This window comes from Hippopotamus amphibius, chromosome 3 (genome assembly GCF_030028045.1).
Source record: "Hippopotamus amphibius kiboko isolate mHipAmp2 chromosome 3, mHipAmp2.hap2, whole genome shotgun sequence".
Lineage (NCBI taxonomy): Eukaryota > Metazoa > Chordata > Mammalia > Artiodactyla > Hippopotamidae > Hippopotamus > Hippopotamus amphibius.
Window position 1 is genome coordinate 115070888 of NC_080188.1, and position 10422 is coordinate 115081309.

Sequence of the window (10422 nt, forward strand, 5' to 3'; positions counted from 1 at the left end):
TTTTTTTAGTGCTCAGACGTGGAGATAGATATTATAGGATCATAGGGAATTTTAATAAAGTAAACCTTAGTGCATAAAAATAACTCCATATTTGATGATTTAGACTCTAAAGAAAATGAAGTAGAGCCTTCCATTGATCTTTGAATCGTACCTTAAAGACCTGCCTCATACGCTTTAATATTCATCATTACAATTTGTGTGTGACTTTCACGGGCATTTTTGTAGGCTTTCAAAATTCATTGTTCTATGGGAACAAAATATTTGAATAAAAAGTGTTAGATTTTAGACGAACTAATGGTATATTTATGGCATGTGTGTGCTGCACAAAGCTGGTAGTTAACTTCTCACACCTGAGTGTGGTTTCAGCTCTTTTGGCATATAAATCCGCTGCTCCTAACTTCCTGTTTGCTGAGTGGGATTTTGCTTCCAGTCTGGGCCAATGAAGACTTCCTTGGGATTAAGAGGGCTCTTTCTCCTTTTTTCTTTACCATGCACTTGTTCTGGGGATTGGTCAGGTATAACATATGATTTGGAGAACAGAAGTTTCTGAAGTGTTGAAAGGTGGGGCTTTCATTGTGGTTTTTGGATTATTCATGATTTTGGTCTTGTTGAATCCTAGAAATAGCTGATATATAACGGAGGTTTCTTTTAGGTACTTGATCTTGGGATGCTTGAATACTAGTTCTGACACTGGAGAGTGTGCCCAAACTTGAGAGTTTCTTTCTTCTCTCAGCTACCCTTCTCTTCCAACCCCTTTTAGATCACGTCAGATTCTTGGGGGGTCAAATACTTGAAGTGGGTTGAATATAAGGAATGTGGGGTGGCCTAGAGCATAAAGAGACTTCCATGGGTGGTGGCAGGGCCTCAGGACTCTGTGAAGTGTGACATGCAAGAAGGAAACCTTATCATGGGCTCTGTTGTCCTTTATTCTTCATAAATCCATTGTGTTTGAGGGAAGAATTCAGCCCTTGCTATGTGCGGTGACCAGCTGTCAGGGTTTTCCTGATGCTTTCCCTGTTTTGCTCACTCTTCTGTCCTGAGAAAACTTAGATGATTGGTCATCCTATGTATAAACTTCAATTGTTTCTGATGTTAAAATTTCTGAGTTGCAACAAGAGTTTATGTGTTCTTATTAAGTTACCTGTTCCAGAAGGCCACCCAGATCTGCTGTGTGAGTACTTGTAAGGATCTTAGTGTAGTCATTATGCTTTTTTTCTTTCCTTTACTTCAGAAATATTTAAAACAGATGATTGTAAATGGCCCACTCTTCAGCTTTATTAAATCCACAAAAATTGGCTACATTTGCTTAAATATTAATTTCTGATAGAAGTAAATATTTCAGGTACAGCTGAAGTCCCCATGGGCATCCCTGATTCTATTCTCTTCCCTCCTTGCCCAGATGTGAGTTTGATAATTATTCATTTCTCTGTGCATTTTATAATTTTATGTTCAACTGATAGATCCATAAACAGATGTTCTGCAGCTATTCAAACTTTTAATTCTGTTTCATTCTACAGTTTTTGTTGTTGTTCAACACGAGATTTATAAATGTTGGTTTCATTTATTTTAACTATTCTATGGTATTCTTTTGAGTGAATCCATCATAAATTGTTTCCATTTTCCTGTTGATAGAATTTTTCCATGTTTGGCTGTTACATGTAGTGTTTGTACTTGAGTGTTTTTTGCACATCCAGGAAAGGGATCCTGAGGCCACAGGTGTGCAGTTCTGAAAACTGACTCAATTACTCTGTTGGTCTCTATCATGGTGTGACAGTTTTCTTAGATGAATGAAAGCTGTTCTCATTTTCAGCAACACTTGGCGCTTGCAAATGTCTTACTTTTTGACAATCTGAAGGTGAGATAAGAATAACTGAGGCTTACTTTTTTTTTATTAAACATTTTTATTTTTTATTTATTTTTTTATTCTTTTTTATTTATTTATTTATTTACCTATTTATTTATTTTATTGGCTGTGTTGCGTCTCTTTTGCTGTGCATGGGCTTTCTTTAGTTGTGGTGAGTGGGGGCTTCTCTTCGTTGTGGTGCGTGGGCTCCTCATTGCCGTGGCCTCTCTTGTGGAGCACGGGCTCCAGGCACGTGGGCTTCAGCAGTTGCAGCACATGGGTGCAGTAGTTGTGGCTCACGGGCTCTAGAGTGCAGGCTCAATAATTGTGGCGCAAGGGCCACTCCGCGGCATGTGGGATCCTCCTGGGGCAGGGATCGAACATGTGTCCCCTGCATTGGTAGGCAGATTCCCAACCACTGCGCCACCTAGGAAACCCTAAACATTTTTATTTTTAGATAATTGTAGATTCATATACAGTTGTGTAATACATGACAGTTGTATAAGACAATACAGAGAGAAGAAGTATACCATTTACTCAGTTCCATCCAATGGTAACATCTTGCAAAATAGAGTACAATATTATATCGGGATATTGACAGCTAAGTCACAGAACATTTCATCACAACAAAGATTCCCCATGTTGCCCTTTGACAGCCACTTCTATTTCTCTCCTGAATTTCTCATGCCACCCCTCTCCCCTCCCACCTGTCCTTCTATCTCTGGCGATCATACATCTATTCTCCATTTCTATAATCTTGTCATTTCAAGAATTCTACCTAGATGGACTCATGTTAGTTTTGGGGACTGGCTTTCCCCACTCAGCATAATTCCCTGGGGATTCATCCACATTGTTGTGTGTATCAATAGTTTATTCTTTTTTGTTGCTGAGTAGTATTTCATGGCATGGATATGCCATAGTTTGTTTAACCATTCACCCATTGAAAAACATCTGGGATGTTTATAGTTTTTTGTGATTATAAACAAAGCTGATATAAACATTTGTGTATATTTTACATGAATATAAATTCTTATTTCCCTGGGATAAATGTCACAGAGTTCAATTTCTGGATCATATGCTTTTGTTTTTAAAGGAATTGAGAATATTTTCCAGGGTGGTAATATTTTACATTGCTACCAGCAATATATGAATGGTCCAATTTCTCCACAGCTCTGTCAACATTTGATGTTGTCATATTTTTATTTTAGCCACTCTGATATGTAGTGATATTCCTTGTGATTTTAATTTGCATTTCCATAATGGCTAATGATGTTGAACATCTTTCCATGTTCTTATTTGCAATCTGTATATCATCTCAGTGAAAAGATTGCAGGTTTATTTAGTTTCCATTTGGCTAGTGAGTTTTCAGTTGAACATGGGAGATCAAAGATGTTCTACGCTTCTTAGCAAAAATGCTATAATATGGATATAGTCTTATGATGCCAGCTCTATAAATGGTGACTTTGGAGAGTTGGATCATAAGATTTTATTTTATTTTATTTTTTAAAAGGTAGCTGGAATGGGACCTCATGAAACTTAAAAGCTTTTGCACAGCAAAAGAAACCATAAACAAGACTAAAAGACAACCCTCAGAATGGGAAAAAATAATTGCCTGTGAAACAACGGACAAAGGATTAACCTCCAAAATATACAAGCAGCTCATGAAGCTTAATACCAAAAAAGCAAATAACCCAATCCACAAATGGGCAGAAGTCCTAAATAGACATTTCTCCAAAGAAGACATACAGGTGGCCAACAAACACAGGAAAAGACGCTCAACATCACTAATCATCAGAGAAATGCAAGTCAAAGCCACAATGAGGTATCACCTTACACCAATCAGAATCGCCATCATCACAAAATCTGGAAACAACAAATGTTGGAGAGGGTGTGGAGAAAAGGGAACTCTCCTGCACTGTTGGTGGGAATGTAAGTTGGTACAGCCACTATGGAAAACAATTTGGAGGTTCCTTAAAAAACTACAACTAGAACTACCATATGATCCAGTAATCCCACTCCTGGGCATATAGCCAAAGAAAACCATAATCCCAAAAGAAACGTGTACCATAATGTTTATTGCAGCACTATTTACAATAGCCAGGACATGGGAGCAACCGAAATGCCCATCAACAAATGAATGGATAAAGAAGATGTGGCATATATATACAATGGAATATTACTCAGCTATAAAAAGGGATGAGATGGAGCTATATGTAATGAGGTGGATAGACCTACAGTCTGTCATACAGAGTGAAGTAAGTCAGAGGGATAAAGACAAATATTGTATGCTAACTCACATATACGGAATCTAAAAATGGTACTGATGAACTCAGTGACAAGAACAAGGATGCACATACAGAGAATGGACTGGAGAACTCGAGGTTTGGGAGAGGGCGGGGGGTGAAGGGGAAACTGAGACGAAGCGAGAGAGTAGCACAGACGTATATATACTACCAACTGTAAAATAGATAGTCAGTGGGAAGTTGTTGTATAACAAAGGGAGCCCAATTCGAGGATGGAAGGTGCCTTAGAGGACTGGGGTGGGGAGGGTGGGGGGGACTCTTGGGGGGGAGTCAAGGAAGGGAGGGAATACGGGGATATGTGTATAAAAACAGATGATTGAACTTGGTGTACCCCCCAAAAAATAATAAATAAATAAATTAAAAAAAAAAGATAGCTGGAATTTTTTTTAAATTTTCATTTATTTATTTATTTATTGGTTGTGTTGGGTCTTTGTTGCTGCATATGGGCTTTCTCTAGTTGTGGTGAGCAGGGGCTTCTCTTCATTGTGGTACACAGGGCTCCTCATTGTGGTGGCCTCTCTTATTGTGGAGCATGGGCTCTAGGTGCATAGGCTTCAGTAATTGCGGCACATGGGCTCAATAGTTGTGGCTCACGGGATCTAGAACGCAGGCTCAATAGTTGTGGTGCACTTAATTGTTCCGTGGCATGTGGTAGATTCCAGGGGCAGGGATCAAACCCATGTCCCCTGCATTGGCAGGCAGATTCTTAACCACTGCGCCACCTAGGAAGTCCTATAAGATTTTATTTTGTATTGATTTTTCGTATATGAATTAACTAAAGAGGCTCTTTGAAGGACATATGTTTATATGGGTATTTTCAGAGGATGAAGCAAAATACAGAGACCATCTTTTGCAGACTTGCTCATCTCTCTTAAGACATTTTTTATTTAGTAGAAGGATGCTCTCTTCATTTGTATTAACTGGATATGCTAAAATGTTCTGAGCTGATCTGTGTAACAGCAATACTAACGAAAGTTTATCTTTTCTACTTAGCTGTGCGAGTACGATGCAGCTACTTTTGGTTCTATGCCAAGATTAAACCTACACTATTTCACAACTTGTATATGAACCCCAATGAAGCATTTTTAGGAGATGACTGCCCTGTAAACTGCACTTCACTAGATGCTCATTATGAGTTTTTCTACTATTCTCATAACTGTGGCATCATAACCAAAGTAAGAGGAATGGCTATTTTACCTAAAATCTGAGTGCTGTATGGTTCCTTCAACAGGCCCCCAAACCAGAAATCACTAAGTTTCTATCTGTAATATGTCTGGACTGGCTTCTCTAATAGTCACATTCTAGACAGAGGAAATTAATGAAGGAGATGCTAAATGCTTTTTTCTTGTTGGGCAATAATTGCAAACTCTAATGTGCACCTTGTAGATAGAAAACGCATTTAGTGACAGAACTGTCAGGGAGATGACAAGTTTGAGAGAAGAAAAGCATTTACCACACATCACAAGTTTATCATGTCATTTCCCAACCTAGCAATACATTACAGTTTATACAGGTTGGCCAAGTGCAATTAGAAGAAGGAAGTAACACCAGTCAAGCATCAGAAGACTTTTTGAAGTAAATGTTTAACACCCTACAGCCCCACCCAACCCCAGTCACCAGAGATTTTGATGTGCCTTACTGGGCACAGTGAAAGATCAACTATGCAAACCACTGAAAAAATATAATTGGGATTTTGGCTTAATTTAAAAATTTTTAGCAACCAACAAAATTTGCTATAATTTTACTTATTATTTTGTTCACTATCCCAAATGGAACATTAAGAGAAGTAGTAGAACTTTTCAGGTCTAGCTGAATGTCAAAGATTGGGTTCCACAGAAAGCAAAATTTGAGGTGGAGCTGAGAATGCAGGATGTTTAATAAGTGTCTATTTTTATGCCAGCACTATACTGTTTTGATTAATATAACTTTGTAGTTTAGTTTTCCCCCCAGAGGAAATAGTTCTATTGATACAGCTATAGATTCAGTGTGTCTGTGGGAAGGGCTAAGTTTAGGATCTTCTTACATTGCCATCCTGAACCAGATGTAGTGTAGCTTGTGACACCTCCAGCTTTATTTTTCTCTGGATTGCTTTGACCATTCAAGGTTTTTTGTGTTCAGTACAACTTTAGGATAGTTTTTTTTTTTTTCTATGAAATATATCATTGGGATTTTGATAGGGATCATGTTGAATCTATGGATGGCTTTGGATGGTATGGGTATTTGGACAATATTAATTCCTCTGATCCATGAACATGGGATATCTTTCTATTGTCTGTCTTCAATTTCATCAAAGCCTTGTGATTTTCAGTGTGCGGATCTTTTACTTTCTTAGTTAAATTTACCCTTAAGTATTTTATTTTATTTTTTGGTACTATTGTAAATGGGATTTTTTCTTTATTATTTTGTGTATTTTGTTGTTAGTATATAGAAACAGAACTAATTTCTGTATATTGACTTAATTGTTTAAACAAAATTCCCAGGGATTTATGGTGAATAGCAGCAGTTCCCAGGTTCCAAAGTGTATTCATGTGGGCTCAAAGCTCGTGCTCTTTACCACTAAGCAGACTACCAGTTACAGCAGTTATTCTCACAAAGAGGTGTAAACAAACACTTTTTTGAATATGAATCACAAAGATCCTTTTTCTTTCGATTAACAAGTACTGATTGCATTTTATGTACAAGCATTGTGCCAGATTTTAATGGTTGTGTCCATTTAGAAAATGGCCTGGTTTCCCATGAGCAGATGTTGAATGCGGTCTTTTTTAGAGAGCTTGAAGGACCCATAACTTCCTATTCAAATAACTTTGTTTCCTGAGACTCTTGAGACGAACATCTGCTGAAAATCTTTCTTTGTCCCTTTAGACTTTCCAGGAGACTCTGCTGCTTAAAACTAAAATCAAGTATATCTCAAGTAATTCCAGAGACACAGCTGAAATGCCACTGTCATGTGTTGTCACAAAGCGAGTATGGTACGCAGGACTCCTATCCTGGTTCCCCACTCCATCTTGGTCTTCCAGATAAGAAACCAACCCTGAAAGGTTAAAAAGCATAACCAGGGAAAGGCAGACACAGAACCCTAATGGGAACACCAATTTGTTGATCCCTGGCCCTGTATATTTCTTTTTTTTAATTTATTTTTATTTTTAATTATTTATTATTTATTTGTTTATTATTTTTTTTGGAGGTACACCAAGTTCAATCACCTGTTTTTTTTTTTTTATTATTTTTTTGGGGGTACACCAAGTTCAATCATCTGTTTTTATACACATATCCCCGTATTCCCTCCCTTCCTTGACGCCCCCCCAAGAGTCCCCCCCACCCTCCCCACCCCAGTCCTCTAAGGCATCTTCCATCCTCGAATTGGGCTCCCTTTGTTATACAACAACTTCCCACTGACTATCTATTTTACAGTTGGTAGTATATATATGTCTGTGCTACTCTCTCGCTTCGTCTCAGTTTCCCCTTCACCCCCCGCCCTCTCCCAAACCTCGAGTTCTCCAGTCCATTCTCTGTATGTGCATCCTTGTTCTTGTCACTGAGTTCATCAGTACCATTTTTAGATTCCGTATATGTGAGTTAGCATACAATATTTGTCTTTATCCCTCTGACTTACTTCACTCTGTATGACAGACTGTAGGTCTATCCACCTCATTACATATAGCTCCATCTCATCCCTTTTTATAGCTGAGTAATATTCCATTGTATATATATGCCACATCTTCTTTATCCATTCATTTGTTGATGGGCATTTCGGTTGCTCCCATGTCCTGGCTATTGTAAATAGTGCTGCAATAAACATTATGGTACACGTTTCTTTTGGGATTATGGTTTTCTTTGGCTATATGCCCAGGAGTGGGATTACTGGATCATATGGTAGTTCTAGTTGTAGTTTTTTAAGGAACCTCCAAATTGTTTTCCATAGTGGCTGTACCAACTTACATTCCCACCAACAGTGCAGGAGAGTTCCCTTTTCTCCACACCCTCTCCAACATTTGTTGTTTCCAGATTTTGTGATGATGGCGATTCTGATTGGTGTAAGGTGATACCTCATTGTGGCTTTGACTTGCATTTCTCTGATGATTAGTGATGTTGAGCGTCTTTTCCTGTGTTTGTTGGCCACCTGTATGTCTTCTTTGGAGAAATGTCTATTTAGGACTTCTGCCCATTTGTGGATTGGGTTATTTGCTTTTTTGGTATTAAGCTTCATGAGCTGCTTGTATATTTTGGAGGTTAATCCTTTGTCCGTTGTTTCATAGGCAACTATATTTTCCCATTCTGAGGGTTGTCTTTTAGTCTTGTTTATGGTTTCTTTTGCTGTGCAAAAGCTTTTAAGTTTCATGAGGTCCCATTTGTTTATTCTTGATTTTATTTCCATGATTAAGAGGTGGGTCAAAAAGGATATTGCTTTCATGTATGTCATAGAGTGTTCTGCCTATGTTTTCCTCTAGGAGTTTTATAGTGTCTGGCCTTACATGTAGGTCTTTAATCCATTTGGAGCTTATTTTTGTGTCTGGTGTTAGGAAGTGTTCTAATTTCATTCTTTTACATGTGGCTGTCCAATTTTCCCAGCACCACTTATTGAAGAGGCTGTCTTTTTTCCATTGTATATTCGTGCCTCCTTTGTCAAAGATAAGGTGCCCATATGTGTGTGGGCTTACTTCTGAGTTCTCTATTCTATTCCATTGATCGTCCTTTCTATTTTTGTGCCAGTACCATACTGTCTTGATCACTATGGCCTTGTAGTATAGTTTGAAGTCAGGAAGCCTGATTCCACCAACTCCATCTTTCCTTCTCAACATTGCTTTGGCTATTCGGGATCTTTTGCATTTCCATACAAATCATAAGATTTCTTGCTCTAGTTCTGTGAAAAATGCCATTGGTAATTTGATCGGGATTGCATTGAATCTGTCAATTGCTTTGGGTAGTACAGACATTTTCACGATGTTGATTCTTCCAATCCAGGAACATGGTATATCTCTACATCTGTTTGTATCGTCTTTGGTTTCTTTCATCAGTGTCTTAAAGTTTCCTGCATACAGATCTTTTGCCTCCTTAGGCAGGTTTATTCCTAGGTATTTTATTCTTTTTGTTGCAATGGTGAATGGGAGAGTTTCCTTAATTTCTCTTTCTGCTCTTCCATTGTTAGTGTATAGGAATGCAAGAGGTTTCTGTGCATTAATTTTGTATCCTGCTACTTTACTAAACTCATCAATGAGTGCTAGCAGTTTTCTGGTAGAGTCTTTAGGGTTTTCTATATATAATATCATGTCATCTGCAAAGAGTGACAATTTTACTTCTTCTTTTCCAATTTGGATTCCATTTATTTCTTTTTCTTCTCTGATTGCTGTGGCTAAAACTTCCAAAACTGTGTTGAATAAGAATGGTGAGAGTGGACACCCTTGTCTTGTTCCTGTTCTTAGAGGGAATTCTTCCAGTTTTTCCCCATTTAGAACGATGTTGGCTTTTGGATTGTCATATATGGCTTTTATTATGTTGAGGTAATTTCCTTCTATGCCCATTTTCTGGAGAGCTTTTATCATAAATGGATGTTGAACTTTGTCAAAAGCTTTTTCTGCATCTATTGAAATGATCATATGGTTTTTATCCTTCAAGTTGGATCCCTTGATCATTATGTAGTGTCCTTCCTTGTCTCTTGTGATAGTCTTTACTTTCAAGTCTAATTTGTCTGATATGAGTATTGCTACTCCAGCTTTCTTTTGACTTCCATTTGCATGGAATATCTTTTTCCATCCCTTTCCTTTCAGTCTATATGTATCCCTTGGTCTGAAGTGGGTTTCTTGTAGGCAGCATATAGAAGGGTCTTGTTTTTGTATCCATTCAGCCAGTCTGTGTCTTTTGGTTGGAGCATTTAATCCATTTACCTTTAAGCTGATTGTTGACATGTGTGTTCCAATGACCATTTTCTTAATTGTTTTGGGTTTGCATTTGCAGGTGTTTTCCTTTTCTTGTGTTTCCTACTTAGAGAAGTTCCTTTAGCACTTGTTGTAAGGCTGGTTTGGTGGTGCTGAATTCTCTTAACTTTTGCTTGTCTGGAAAGCTTTTGATTTCTCCCTCAAATCTGAATGAGATTCTTGCTGGGTAGAGTATTCTTGGCTGTAGGTTTCTCTCTTTCAGGACTTTCAGCATATCCTGCCATTCCCTTCTGGCCTGCAGAGTTTCTGTAGAAAGGTCAGCTGTTATCCTGATGGGTTTTCCCTTATATGTTGTTTGTTGCTTTTCTCTTGCTGCTTTTCATATTTTTTCTTTGTGTTGAAT

At 38.0% G+C, this 10422-nt stretch overlaps 1 protein-coding gene across 1 annotated transcript; it reads left to right on the forward strand.

The window, feature by feature from the left end:
* The first annotated feature begins 439 nt into the window (after window positions 1-439).
* OOSP1 (oocyte secreted protein 1) lies at window positions 440-7167 on the forward strand. Its single transcript, XM_057727124.1, has 3 exons — window positions 440-515; window positions 5140-5321; window positions 7009-7167. Exons 1-3 carry the CDS (start codon window positions 440-442, stop codon window positions 7165-7167), a joined length of 417 nt encoding a protein of 138 aa, XP_057583107.1.
* The last annotated feature ends 3255 nt before the right edge of the window (window positions 7168-10422 follow it).

Coding starts and splice junctions, on each gene's coding strand:
- OOSP1 (XM_057727124.1), top strand. CDS start 440: ATGAAGACTTCCTTGGGATTAAGAGGGCTCTTTCTCCTTTTTTCTTTA. Junction 516..5,139: donor TTGTTCTGGGGATTGGTCAG/GTATAACATATG, acceptor TTTTCTACTTAG/CTGTGCGAGTACGATGCAGC. Junction 5,322..7,008: donor ACTGTGGCATCATAACCAAA/GTAAGAGGAATG, acceptor TTGTCCCTTTAG/ACTTTCCAGGAGACTCTGCT.